The 15884-nt window shown below is 29.5% G+C and overlaps 1 protein-coding gene across 2 annotated transcripts in view; it reads left to right on the top strand.

The window, feature by feature from the left end:
* LOC129984658 (nephrin-like) overlaps positions 1-15884 on the top strand; it is a 386728-nt gene that overhangs the window by 271945 nt on the left and 98899 nt on the right. For both annotated transcript variants that reach the window (XM_056094579.1, XM_056094580.1), the window contains exon 7: positions 10785-11072. In XM_056094579.1, coding sequence (XP_055950554.1) covers positions 10785-11072 — 288 coding nt within the window. The remainder of the gene's footprint in view (positions 1-10784; positions 11073-15884) is intronic.

Here is a 15884-nt window from a genome sequence, read left to right as displayed (position 1 = left end):
TGCGTTTATTAATTATTACGCTTATGTATATGTCAAAGTACAAAGCCGACAGATGGTCAAACCTTTGACGGAATTGATTCAAAATTTGTTCAGAATCTGAATTTTCGATGTTAAACTTTATACCAAACTTTATCTGTGTAGAGTTTTGCGTTTTATAGTTAGGCAATTTTTTTATACTCGAACTGACAGATAAACAAATATCCTCACTATGGATTTCCTTCAAAATTTGATATAAATCTACAAATTTGATCTAATGTCAATATACTAAATGTCATGCATCCAGCTCAAAGTTTTTTTTTAAGTTATCGTGACCACAGCTAGACAGACATAATGCCAAACATACGTTGTTTTTTTTGTTTTTTTTTTTCAAATTTAGGGAAGTTTGAAGCGTGCAGATTTGTCAAAATTTTGATCCAAATGTTGTGACGAGTTACTACAATTTATACTTCGAATGCGAGAAAATAAATAAAAATCTTAATATTCAAAGTTTATATTTGATTTCTTTACTCGTTCTTTTTAATCCTTTAAACGTTTCATTTCAATTAATTTTACACTTTTTCATCTCACATTTCAGAAAAGGAAAATATTAATATGGTACTAAATGGTATGGTACTAATGGTATGGTACTGAAATGTTTTGTTCTTTAAATGTAGAATCTCCAAAGTTTCAGTCATCAAGTGTATACCATAGATATAACATTTTAAAGTTTATTATTATTATTATTATTAGGGAAAAAATAAACAAATTATGTTTCAAGAGAAAAGAAAGATTTTTAACATTTTAAGTTTTTTTTTTAACCAGGAAAAAAAATTATGTTTCAAAAGAAAAGAAAGATTTCAATAAGGATCAAATTATTCCTGCATGAAGCAGCATATTATGTCTATAATAATGAAGAACAAGACTTTTGGTGCTGAGACACAGCGTTTCATTTAAGTCTTCAAAATTTTAGCTAAAAAATTATTGGAAGGTGAAAGTGTGGATCTTGAAAAAATATTTGTGAAGATAATGATAAAAATTAAGATTTCCTTTGATATTTTTTATGGTAATTTTAGGAAATATAGATTGTTTTTTTTGGTTCACGATGTATAAACTCCTTGTGTACCAACAAGTATACCACAAGGCTTACAGATGTAAGTCAGCACACAATTGACAGTAGAAAAAATTTCAAATATAAGGAGGCAGGCACAAATGCAAAGAAAGAAGAAAGAGAAATGGGGGGGGGGCACAAGTAGATACACAAACAAAAGCAAAAATTAAATAAAATTGCTCTCATAGTAACAGAAACATACAGTAGATGATATAAAAAAATTGAAGAAGCATGGTCAAATAAAATATTCAAAATACAAATACAAAAGTATATATGCAAATATATGTAGGCAAACACACTGAAGTAAAGTTTAAATAATTTGAATAAAATTAATATTTATTGAAATTATTTATTAAATTTTAATTAAAATTTAATTAAAAATAAATTAAAATTTAAAAAAAAGTAGATTTTCTTCATATGCAATTTTTTTCTGATTTTATCAATTTCATAAAAATAGATTTTGCATATTTTTCAACAATAAATTGCATTGCAGCAATGAAAAAAATTATTGCAATCCGAGACTGAAACTTATTTTTTGATGGAATTATAAATTAAGCTCTACATAAGAGATTTGACACAACTAATATTAACTACGAAGCTGTAGATCCCCAGACATGGAGAGTTTGAATTAAGAAAGTAAAAATTCTAAGTGATAAATATTTGTCGTAAAAGTTTGTATTCGAGCATTCAAAAAATTTCTAGTATTTGTGAACTATGTACTATGCATATCAACAAAAATAATTTGTAATATTTTTTAAAATGGTCTAGCTGTATTGAAATGCTTATTTACTTAATTATTTTATTCGAATTTGAAAAATTGTTGATGCTTGACTGTATAAAATTTGTGGGTCAGTTTATTCCATATGGATATATAATTTATAATTTTTGAATTTCAACAAAAAAAAATTATAACATCATTAAAAATTTAAATTCTTCAGATATATTTATTAAAATAAAGTATTTCCGATAAATAAACTAAATAAAATTTCCACATAAATAAACTTTTTCCAATCTATTCACCATGGTGCCTTCAAGGTAATGCATTGGCTTCGGATTCCGGGTTTCTATACCACCTTCAGTTGAAAAATCACCATGTAAACTGATCTTCGATGGAATCCAGTTAATGTCGAATTCAATCGAATGAAATAAGGAGAACTAATAATGATATAACCTTGAATAACTAATCCATCATTAATTGAATGATGGATTAGTTATCCACGGTGAAAATTATGTCCTTCCATTGGTAAGGTAAGGAAATTTGAAGATAAGGTGCCAGCTTAGATACCGTTTTAATCATATGATAACAGTTTTAAATTATGAGTAAAAAACCTTACTTCTAAAGTCGCTTCCAAAAAAAAAAAAAAAACCCAACTCCTAACATTCCTTTAAAACTGTGTGTTATTATATCTAAACGAGATCAAGATATTCAAAGTGAAACAAAAAAAAAAAAAAAAAAAAAAAAAACCTCTTATGACTTTTATTCATTGAATGATATTTAAAGATCACTTTTTAAAACTTTTAACCATATAAAGCCACATTCATTCTTGGTTACTTTTTGTAATGAAAAGGCATATTTTCACTACAAGATCATAAAAACTTCCTTCTATTAAATAATATTTTGAATTTTAAATAATAAAATAAATACTTGAATAAACTTTCAAGCAATCATTAGATAGAAAATTTTGAAATTTATATAAACATTTATTTTTGAATTAGATTTTTACGCAGTAAGAATATAAAAGCCGAATTAATTGGTTCCTCTCATTTATTTGTAAATTGTTGTATGACCTTTATAGTTTTCTATTCATATGTAAATTGTTTTTAATCATAAACTCTAGTAGACTATCTGAAGAATCTCAAAGTAGTAAATAAATGATTCTTCATTTGGCCAGCCTCATTATATCAGAATAAATTTGCATAACTGAATGCCTTCTCAACATTAATATGTTTTATTTAATATACAATGCACATATAAACCCATTCCTCTCTATGAATATTTAAAAATGTCAAGAATTTATTAACTAAGTGAAAATTGTGTTGAATATTTTAATATACTTCCTCTGTTGTAAATTCGCTTTAGTCTTCACCGATGTTTTCGTAAATTGCATTTATAAATAGATGAACTGTATAGTTGTAGTACAATGTGAGAGTTAATCTAAACAATTGAAACTGTAGTTTTACATATGGCCATTTGTGCCTACAAAAATAAATGCCATGTTATATACACCTCACATATTTCGTAAATTTGTATTCATATTTCATCTTCATCTGGCTTCAACCTGAAATTGAGTAATGCAAATTAAGTTCTGAATACCAAAATTTTAATTGTTATCTTCAAACATATTACTGGATTCCACGAAATAAAAAGCATCAAGGTATTAACAGGAACAGGCTTATTAACATGAATGTATATTTGTACATATTACTGGATTCCAAGAAATAAAAATCATCAAGATATTAACAGAAACCTACACCAATGTTTCGTAAGTTGCGGATATCAATATTAACTGAATAGTTCTAGAATAAAGTGACAGTTAATCTAAACAATAGAAACTGTAGTTTTCCATATGGCCATTTGAGCGTAAATGTCATATTATATACGCCTCACATATTTCTTAAATTTGTGTTCAGATTTCTTGCTCATCTGGCTTCAACTTGAAATTAAGTTTTAAATACCAAATTTTTAATTCCCACCTTCAAATATATTATTGGTTTCTAGGAAATAAAAATCAAGATATTAACAGAAACAAGGCTTATTAACAGAAATATACAGTTGTATACCTTTAAACAAATTTATATTTTCGATTTTGCACGTGTGCTAATCAAGACGAGGGAAAATAAAGTAGAGAATAATTAATTTGGTTTTATTTTTTTTCCAGTACGCTATATCAAGCAGCTCTGTATGCATGCATTTAATTGGGTTTATTTCATGTTTATGAATATGGAATTTTCCGAAACATGTTTAGTCTTCTTTCATTCTTTCATCAATTCTTTTCATTAAAATTTTGTGTAAGATTGATGAGAAGAAATTACCTTAATGCTTTCATAACTGAAACTCAATCAATAAAAATAATTTAATTAATTTTAATTCTTGGCAATAAATTGCAAATTATAGAAAAAAATAGTAAAAACTGTTAATATTTTTTAAAATTTTAATCGCCAGCACACTGATAAGTCAAAACACTACTGTTCTGAAATATATTTTGAGTTCAAATTTCTTATTTGATTTTAATAATGTTTTATTTTGTTACACTTTACAACATAATATTGAAAATAATAGAGAAAGGGTTTTCTTTTTTTTCTAACACAATTATTAGATTTTCTATATATGATAATGACATATATGTGACAATGAATGTATATATGATAAAGAATTGTAAACTAAAGAAAAAGTAGTAGAAACTAGTAAAAATTCGAATTATCAGCACACTGATAAATCAAAACACCACTGTTTTGAAATTTATTTTGAGTTAAAACTTCTTATTTGATTTAGCTTTAGTTTCACTTTATCTGTGCTAAAGTTTTATAAAATAATATTGAAAACAGTATGACAATTTTTTGTTTTCTAAGACAATTATCCATTTTAATTCAATTTTGTGCAACTTGTATATTTATTTTAATGAAATAATGCTGATAATTTCACTAAAATATGTATCTTTTTTATTTTTACACATTATTTTGTAAGGAATTTCTCACCTTGTTTTCCTTTGTAATTGAAATGAAAAATTGTAATTCTTTCAAACATCTGCTGAATTTTAGCAGAGAAAGATAGAGAACACAACAGCTTTAATGCATTTTTTTTAAGTAAAAGGATTATCCCGTGAAGAAACGGAAGATGTTATGTTTCATTATGTTACAATTCATTGTCTTTTATTATTTTCCGAATCTTACTTAAATTTGTAATGTTTGTCATATTTACTCGACAATATCTAGATATGTTTTCCTCTAAAATTCCAATTTTTTATTACTTATGATTTTATGATGAAGCAGCCTACTGAGAGATTATTTCAAATCCCTATAGACATACTCAACGTTTCAAAAGTCGAAAATATGTTGAATTTTTTAACTTAACGAGATAGAAATAAATGTTCATGTAAACAACTCGAAATAAACATTTTCTGCTTTAAAAAATAAGCATCACCTTTATTAATAGAAAAAGAAGAAAATATTCTGTGATATGTCTATTCAAAGTTTATCGAAGATAAATTTTTCATGCTGATATACATCATGCTTATCAATACACACACAAAGAAAGTCACCATGAATCATGGATTATTTATTCATCATATTGTATATATATATATATAACCAATCAAAGTAAGAAATATTTTGAAAACCAAACGAAATAGTTTCGGAATCGCAACTAGAAATTATTTCTTATTCAAACTAAAACCAAGAATGGAACAGGAAAAACATCATATTATATATATATATATATATACTAGCCGCCTTTGGCGACCAGCCGGTTCGCCAATCTTAATGTTCGTTTAAATTTTAATAATTAAATAGGTTGAACCGGAGTTTAACCCCCTTCTTCGCCAAGTTGCGATAACGCACCAAAACTGGCAATCTTTATTACGCACTATAATTGAACATCTGCTCCTTTGCTTTTGAACATTTCGCAAGGCCGTTGTTGGCGATTTTTAAAAATTGCGCCAAGCAGGGGTTTAAACTCCGGTCGTACCATTAAATATTTTACGCAATTCCAACTTTAATAGATTCTTCAGCAAAATATTTTAAAACTTCAAATTTTGATAGTCATATAATTCACTCCTAATATTATAAAGGCCTTCAGTCATAGCGTGATATGTATCTCTCTAATTTTCTGTTACCCCTCGTAGAAATTATGCTTTAAATTAAAGTGTAAATGATTAATCTGCAATTAATATAATAATATTTTTTACTGAAACAAAGCATTTTTTTTAATAATATGATTAATGATAATAGAGTCACTGAGCGTTTAAACTTTATGGCCACTAAAGAATATCTTTCTTAATTTATGTAATATCTCAAGAATTTGTCAACAAAAATTTCTCAGATTCATCATGAACAGATCGATTAATTAACAATGTTTCATTTTAAAGGCATCAAACACTAAGAAAATAAAATGAATCGTTTAAAATAATCGTTCGAAAACAGGTTTAAAAAAACTACTTAAAAAACGATGTACTTAAAACTATAAGCATATACAAAAAAATATATAACTAACATAAATACAATTTAATTACAAAAGCATGCAACTAACCTAAAAATAATTTAAATCATCCGTTGGTTGTCATGTCAACAAGCAGAACACAATGGGGATGCGTGAATTTTCTTCGCCAGTTATGTTAACGCAAATGCGTGAATTTTTCTACGCCAGTTGGGGTAACGCTATGCAGATTAGACATTTTTAATTTCCTTTATTCTGTGTAATTTTAATTCAAAAGTACTTCAGAATGAATCTGAAACATGGATTAATTAACAATGTTTAATTTTAAATGCATAAAACATTAAGAAAATAAACAGAATCGTTTGAAATAATCCGTCGAAAAATGTTAACCCTAGCCTCATTACTGTTGGGAGAAAAAAACAAATGAAGCCTTACTCATTTGGCGGTGGGGAAAATGGAAGATTTTTTGGGCGGAAAAGTTGGCGGTGGGGAAAATGAAAGTTTTTTTTGGCTGGAAAGTTAGTTTTTAATTAATAATTAAAATTTCAAAAAAAGGGACCCCAGGTGCACATTCCCGACCTCTAAGGTATACATGTACCAAATTTGATAGCTGTATGTCAAATGACCTGGCCTGTAGAGCGCCAACACACACATACACACACACACATTGAGCTTTATTATAAGTATAGATATAATACACTCTTATGTTATAATTGTATATCTTTAGAAATATTTTCTGCGAAATATGGTGAGATTTGTTTTTATCAAATATGTATTATATAACACTATTTATCTCTTAGATTTCTATTATTAACATCCCTTTTATTACTAGAAAGCAAATTTTGTTATATGAACAGACATATAACAAAGTTAATCGAAGATGAATTTTTCATGCTGATATATATTATGATTATCAACACACAAAGAAATTCACCATGAATCATGGTTTATTCATCAATATATATATAGTCATATAATATATAATATAATATTATACAGGGTGTTTCATAAATGATGGGAGTAACTTTAAGGGGTGATAGTACACATCAAGACGAGAAATAGTAAATAGGAAACCAAGTGTCCCAAACGTCTTCCGAAGGAGATAGGCGCCATCAAAGTTTAGGGCTCTAAATTTCAAATGATGATAAAAAACGGAAAAATGGATCGATTCATTTGCGGTTTTCGCTAAAATCATTCTTTAAATTAGTATTTTCTTAAAAAAAAGATAGAGGGCGCTCTAAACTTTGGAGTACCGAACAACTACTTTTTACCAGTATCTTTTTTTTATTTTGTTAAATGTTTACTAAAGCTTAGACTTTAACTTAAATTTTGAGCACAAAATTGAAACCATCGGGAGCGGTTAAGTGGCGCAGATTTAACCGCGTTCAGGGGTTAAATCTGCGCTAAATACAAGCGTTAAATTTTAAACGCTTGTATTTAATGAGCAAAATAATAAATGATGAAGCAAACTTTTATAGGTGATAGTAAAACACCAAAACAAGCAACTTTCATTAGAAAATGCATGATTTGAATTCAAACGCAAACGTGTTAGAACATTTTCAAATTTTATCCATGCAAGCGTTATAGCTGCAAGTTTCTGGAAGAAGAACGTGAAATTGTGATATGGGGAAGAAGAAGAACGCATATGCAAATTGTTATTAAGATAACAGCCACTGACCCGAGTGTGCAAGTGTAAATCACGGTAGAAACGTAACGAAAGATGTTGCCCTTCACTAATCAAGAAAAGGCTGATATGCACTTCATCTACGGAACTGCAAATGGGAATAGTGCAGAGGCGCAACGATTGTACGGAGAAAAGTTTTCCAACAGGCGGTTGCCCAATGATAAAATATTTGTGCGCTTGCACAGACAGTTGTGTGAGACAGGATTCTTTTTTGGTGCACGTTCAAATGCAAGCTGTGCGAAGTCTAACAGAACGGTTGGCGTGGAAGAAAAAACTCTGGATATGGTGGCTCATCATCCAAATACAAGCACCCGAGCAGTGTCTAGTCAAATTGAAGTATCACCTTCCACGACATGGCGAGTACTAAAGGATGAAAGTATGCATCCTTTTCATGTCCAACGAGTCTAGGAACTTACTCAAAAGGATTTTACTCGTCGAATGGATTTTGCTCGCTGGTATCTGCGGAAGAACATCCTAAATCCCGATTTTGGTGCAACTGTGCTTTTTACAGATGAATGTACATTTGCACGTGAGGGTACATTTAACACCCACAATTCCCCCCAATGGACAGATGTAAATCCACATGCATCTTCTATACATGCATATCAGCGACGATTTTCCATAAATGTTTGGGCAGGAATAATTAGTGACCATCTACTTGGACCTTATCTTCTGCCAGAACGCCTGGATGGAAAAAAATTTCTTGCCTTTCTGCAACAGTTGCTGCCAGAAAAGATGACAGATGTTCTCCCTCGTATCCAACGAGTAATGTGGTTCCAGTAGGATGGTGCACCAGCTCATTATGCGCCAGAGGTGGGAAATTATCTAAACGCAACCTTTCCAAATCAATGGATTGGGCGAGGTGGTCCTGTCCCTTGGCCAGCGCGATCGCCCGATCTTTCATGCCTGGATTTCTTTTTGTGGGGGCACCTGAAGAGTCTTATGTATGAGATTCCTATCGAATCTGCAGAAGAACTCGTCGTCAGACTTTCGGCCGCTGCAGGGGAGGTGCGCGATACTCCTGACGTGTTTCAGAGGGCTCGTGAATCCCTTTTTCGCCGTTGTACCGCATGCATCGCCTCTAATGGTCAGTGTTTCGAACAGCTATTGTAATCATTTATAATAAAACTTTTTTTTATAACGTAAATGTTCTTTGTTTTCTTTTTTGTCTCTTAAAACGAAATCTCTTCCAGCGCCCTCTATCAACTTCGGGTTAAAATTACGACTATGATTTCTTTGATGAATGTTGTTTGTTTTGGTGTTTTACTATCACCTATTAAAGTTTGCTTCATCATTTATTATTTTGCTCATTAGATACAAGCGTTTAAAATTTAACCCACTGAACGCGGTTAAATTTGCGCCACTTAACCGCTCCCGATAGTTTCAATTTTGCGCTCAAAATTTAAGTTAAAGTCTAAGCTTTAGTAAACATTTAACAAAATAAAAAAAATACTGGTAAAAAGTAGTTGTTCGGTACTCCAAAGTCTAGAGCGCCCTCTATCGGCATTTTTTAAATTTTGTCTTTAAAACTTTTTTTAAAGAAAATACTAATTTAAAGAATGATTTTAGCGAAAACCGCAAATGAATCGTTCCGTTTTTTATCATCATTTGAAATTTAGGACCCTAAACTTTGATGGAGCCTATCTCCTTCGGAAGACGTTTGCGACACTTGGTTTCCTATTTACTATTACCTATATATATATATATATATATATATATATATATATATATATATATATATATACACACTTATGTTTTAGTTTTATGGCCTTAAAATTATGATGAGATTTCTTTTCACCAAACATTTATTATATAACATTATTTATGAAAACTTATAATAAAAGTACATTATTTTTTCATTTCAATGTTTTAAGTTAGATCTTAAATTTATTTCATATTTATTAAGTGTGATTATTTTTACTTAAAATAAACAATTCGGTAGTTTCTTGAGTAAATTAAAATGCATTTGTTTGCTTTCATTTTCTTAATCCATTTTCGGATTTTAAATATATCACCATTGTAACGGTAGATATATTTTACATCATTTCTTTTCGGTGCCTTTACTTTTGCACAAAATATTTTGAAGAAAAACTGTCGCTTTATAGTAATAAATATATAAAATAGACAGATAATGATTTAAAAATTATTTTCAATATTAATTTTCTATTAATGAACTAAATATATTATGAGCTATATTAAATTTTAAAATACTATTTACTTTTCAAGCTATTTATTATTAACAAAGAAAGCCTTTCAATGTGATCTCGGATTTGAAGTAAAAATATTATTTACGATGTAATTATTAAACAATTATTATTTAATCTGCAAAGAAAAAAATTAATAACTTATACAAAATAACAATGCACACTGAAATAACTCATCATCGCAAAAATTTTAAATATTAGTTTTTAATTAATGATCTGAAACATTAATATTTTAATTATGTTTCTGTATTGATTAAGATTGATTTAAGGTTGATTCCCATTTTTATGTCAGAAGTGCAGAAAATATTTATTCATCAGTTATTAAATCTTTCATAATTATAAAAATAAAAACGCAAATACAAATCTTTAGTCAGTACAAAAATTTAAAATTAATATTTTAATTAATATGATAAAATATTAACAATTAAATTATTTTTTTTTTTACAATGGAAGCTTTATTTGCAAAGTCAGACGTATGAAAAGTTATCTTCTGAGAAATTATTAATCATTCATAATTAATTAAAAATGATGAAACTGCAAATGAGAATCGTTGATGAGTACAAAATTAATCATTAGTGAAAGTTAGATTTCACTATAATTAAACTTAATTTAATGAAAGCCAACTTATTAATCTCAGCCTATTGAATTTCCTTACAGTTTCCCCAGTTTGTATATCAGGCCAGAAGAGAGCTTACGCAGTCGCCAAGCACGAGGAAGTCAACGTCACATGCGAAGTTGATGCTGACCCGGACGACATTCAATTCCGATGGATGTTTAATAACACATCCGAGACGATAGACATAATTACATTCACCAGTTCCGCGACTCAGAGCATAGCCTCGTACGTGCCGAGATCGAAAATGGATTATGGGACCCTCAGTTGCTGGGGCAGAAACAGTATAGGAGTACAGAGACAGCCTTGCATATTTTCCATTGTTCCGGCAGGTAAGATTATACCGCCTTTTATGTATTCCGTGATACTACTAATGTTGTATCATTTACTGTAAATCTAATAGAAGGTTCTATTATTTCAGGATTTCATGAAAAATTATAATTACATATCATGAGATTGTAGTTACATTTGGAGCAAGATTACTAATAAGCGATGTTGATTTAACAGCGATTCAATATATTTATTACAAACAGTTTTAGTAACTACGTAAAATTAGGGATTCTAGTTACTACCTATACTGCAAGTCACCATAAGTTATCATGTTTCGCACTGTAATTCCATGATTTTACTTATGTTGTATCATTTACTGCAAATCTAACAGAATATTCCATCATTTCAAGATTTCATGAACAATTATTGCTACATACCATGAGAATGTAGTTTATACATTTTATTCAAGATTACTAATAAGTAGCATTTATTCAATAGCGATTAGATATAGTTATTACTACAGTTTTAGTTACTACGTAGAATTAGAGATTCTAGTTATTGCCTCTTCTGCAAGTCACCCTGTATTATGCTGCCTCGCACTTCAGATTCCTTTCCTCTCTTCCTTTAGATTCATTTTCCTCTACTCTCAGAATACATTAAAAAGGCACATTGCCTTTATGACCTCGACATTAGAACCGGAAGGACCCCTATTAGACATCTGATCACACCAAATTTTATTAGTAAACGATATTACTACGATATCATTACAATATCTTCCATTATTTCAAACGCCTCACAATATTGTGAAGGTTTGGTACAAATATTCTAGAATATCTTGTGCTAAAATAGGCAGGGATCTATCATAGTACATATTAAATATGATGCCTCGTCCTGCAATGGTCATGCAAATATGATCCTATGTCCTTTTGAAAGAGTGCCTTGACGTTTTCAGAGAAGATACCGAAAAATAAACAGTTAATGATTTTTTTTCTACCACATATATTCAAGTAAACAGTTATTCAAACTAATTGCATCGATCAAAGGTGGAATATTTAATACAATCCAGACGAAAGCATAAAGCGTATTAGAGCAGTAGTTTATTTTATTCCAAACGCTGTAAAATAATTTAGTAGATTTTGATGCACGCTGATCAAATGTACGTTCTACATATAATTATACAAATATTCTAAAATTGTTTCTTATGAGTGCATTTCTTTAAGCTATGTCATAGTCTCTATTTTAACATATCCAGTCAACAATTAAAGGTAAGGTTAAAAAATATCTCGCCTGGTAATGAAATTTATTACTGCACAAATTTTGATTGTGTAGTATTAAACTTCAGTAAAAATTACACCAACAGCAGTAAGGATTACAGTTTGTTATTTATTACTGTACAAACTGCAATTTTACATCGTTTTGCAGGGAACAACGATTGTGCAGTAACAAACATCGTTTGTGCAGCCAAACAAATCCTTCTAAGAGAATTATAATATATGCAGACATTACTATAGGCTGCAATATATTCAAATCTGTTCTTCTTAATAAGCTCTGTATATTCGATTCTGTTTCAACAGATTCAGAATACATTAAAAAGGCACATTGCCTTTATGACCTCGACATTAGAACCGGAAGGACCCCTATTAGACATCTGATCACACCAAATTTTATTAGTAAACGATATTACTACGATATCATTACAATATCTTCCATTATTTCAAACGCCTCACAATATTGTGAAGGTTTGGTACAAATATTCTAGAATATCTTGTGCTAAAATAGGCAGGGATCTATCATAGTACATATTAAATATGATGCCTCGTCCTGCAATGGTCATGCAAATATGATCCTATGTCCTTTTGAAAGAGTGCCTTGACGTTTTCAGAGAAGATACCGAAAAATAAACAGTTAATGATTTTTTTTCTACCACATATATTCAAGTAAACAGTTATTCAAACTAATTGCATCGATCAAAGGTGGAATATTTAATACAATCCAGACGAAAGCATAAAGCGTATTAGAGCAGTAGTTTATTTTATTCCAAACGCTGTAAAATAATTTAGTAGATTTTGATGCACGCTGATCAAATGTACGTTCTACATATAATTATACAAATATTCTAAAATTGTTTCTTATGAGTGCATTTCTTTAAGCTATGTCATAGTCTCTATTTTAACATATCCAGTCAACAATTAAAGGTAAGGTTAAAAAATATCTCGCCTGGTAATGAAATTTATTACTGCACAAATTTTGATTGTGTAGTATTAAACTTCAGTAAAAATTACACCAACAGCAGTAAGGATTACAGTTTGTTATTTATTACTGTACAAACTGCAATTTTACATCGTTTTGCAGGGAACAACGATTGTGCAGTAACAAACATCGTTTGTGCAGCCAAACAAATCCTTCTAAGAGAATTATAATATATGCAGACATTACTATAGGCTGCAATATATTCAAATCTGTTCTTCTTAATAAGCTCTGTATATTCGATTCTGTTTCAACAGATTCAGAATACATTAAAAAGGCACATTGCCTTTATGACCTCGACATTAGAACCGGAAGGACCCCTATTAGACATCTGATCACACCAAATTTTATTAGTAAACGATATTACTACGATATCATTACAATATCTTCCATTATTTCAAACGCCTCACAATATTGTGAAGGTTTGGTACAAATATTCTAGAATATCTTGTGCTAAAATAGGCAGGGATCTATCATAGTACATATTAAATATGATGCCTCGTCCTGCAATGGTCATGCAAATATGATCCTATGTCCTTTTGAAAGAGTGCCTTGACGTTTTCAGAGAAGATACCGAAAAATAAACAGTTAATGATTTTTTTTCTACCACATATATTCAAGTAAACAGTTATTCAAACTAATTGCATCGATCAAAGGTGGAATATTTAATACAATCCAGACGAAAGCATAAAGCGTATTAGAGCAGTAGTTTATTTTATTCCAAACGCTGTAAAATAATTTAGTAGATTTTGATGCACGCTGATCAAATGTACGTTCTACATATAATTATACAAATATTCTAAAATTGTTTCTTATGAGTGCATTTCTTTAAGCTATGTCATAGTCTCTATTTTAACATATCCAGTCAACAATTAAAGGTAAGGTTAAAAAATATCTCGCCTGGTAATGAAATTTATTACTGCACAAATTTTGATTGTGTAGTATTAAACTTCAGTAAAAATTACACCAACAGCAGTAAGGATTACAGTTTGTTATTTATTACTGTACAAACTGCAATTTTACATCGTTTTGCAGGGAACAACGATTGTGCAGTAACAAACATCGTTTGTGCAGCCAAACAAATCCTTCTAAGAGAATTATAATATATGCAGACATTACTATAGGCTGCAATATATTCAAATCTGTTCTTCTTAATAAGCTCTGTATATTCGATTCTGTTTCAACAGATTACAGTAATGAATATTGTAGTTTGTAATCGTGAGAAGTGTTATAAAGTACAGAAAATATACCATAATTTCGATATAGAATTTTATATCATTTTCACATTCTCAAGATAGTGCAATGGATACTGTGGGGTAGGAAAGTAATCTTCTTCTGGTGGAAATTATTGACAGTAAAATTTGTTTTTGACACAAGGGTTCCATTGACAAATACGCCGATCCAATGCAATGTATATATTTGCTGAAATATTTAAAAATTTCACGAAGAAACATTTCAAACCGAATTTCTGCATATATTTTTAAAAAACTGACCAAAATATTAATACGTTACAAAAAAAAGGTATCGCTTTAAAAAAATCAAAGTGATAAAGAACATTTAACGTATTTAGTAAATAAGATGGCATTTTCTAATTTATAATATATTTATAACTTACGTTGTTATTCTAAACTGTGAATTATCTTTATTTCGTTTGCTGTAAGAACTTAATTTAAGATTCATTCTATCCTTTCACCAAATATTCCAAAATGTTATAATTACATCGTCAAAATTAAGTAATTTTCCTAGTCATAGAACAATCGATTACTGTAAAATAAAAGTAAATTAAATTAAATTTCAATTCACTTAGATCCATCTTTTCTATCTAGTTTTAATTAAAATGAAGCAAACAATAGTTTTGAATTTGAAAATTTCACATATTCAAGACATTATTCAAGCATGAAGTTTTATATTAATGGCGCCTTGGGAAGCATTTTTCATCATTTATACATTACAAGATGATATCTTTAAAAATATACAAAGATAAAGTGAAAACTTTCTTTTCTTTAGTTATTGCAGCTCTCAAACATAAGCTGTTGAAGTTGGAAAAAAGAACACGCACGAAAAATATTCCTTATCTCATTAGCACGATTTCAAAAGTGGTGAAATGTCGTTTCTGTTTTACTTTAATACGAAGTGCTTTGCTTAAATATGTCTTCCACTTTCTTTCTCGTTGGAGTTTTCAATAAATTGTTGAATTATTCATCGTCCGTTTCAAGCACAAATTGAAAATAAAGTGCCATTAACTAAAGAACAGCAAACCATTGTGTTCAACCGATGCACCCTAAAGGCTTACACTTGGAGAGACATTAAGGATAACATTTAGATTTTTCTTTACTCATAAAAATGTATTGGATATTTAGGATTTTACATCCTGTGTAGAATGTAATTCAAAAGTTCTATAGAAAAAGCTAAAAGCTTTGATGGAAGAAGAGCAGAGCTAAGAGGAACAGAAGAGATCAACATATGCAAACCTGGTTGCATCTTTCTTGAGCCAGCATAATTTAAAATGAAAGAGGATATGTGTTTTTCAAAAGCTTTCAAAAGAAATTCAATTTCCTCAAACACATTTCTTGGCTTGCTTATTCAACTTGTATGCAAAAATATGGGTGCGTTCGTTTTTCTTTCCA

The sequence above is a fragment of the Argiope bruennichi genome, chromosome 9 (assembly GCF_947563725.1).
Source record: "Argiope bruennichi chromosome 9, qqArgBrue1.1, whole genome shotgun sequence".
In the NCBI taxonomy this organism is placed as follows: domain Eukaryota; kingdom Metazoa; phylum Arthropoda; class Arachnida; order Araneae; family Araneidae; genus Argiope; species Argiope bruennichi.
This window is presented reverse-complemented; position numbering and strand designations above follow the sequence as displayed.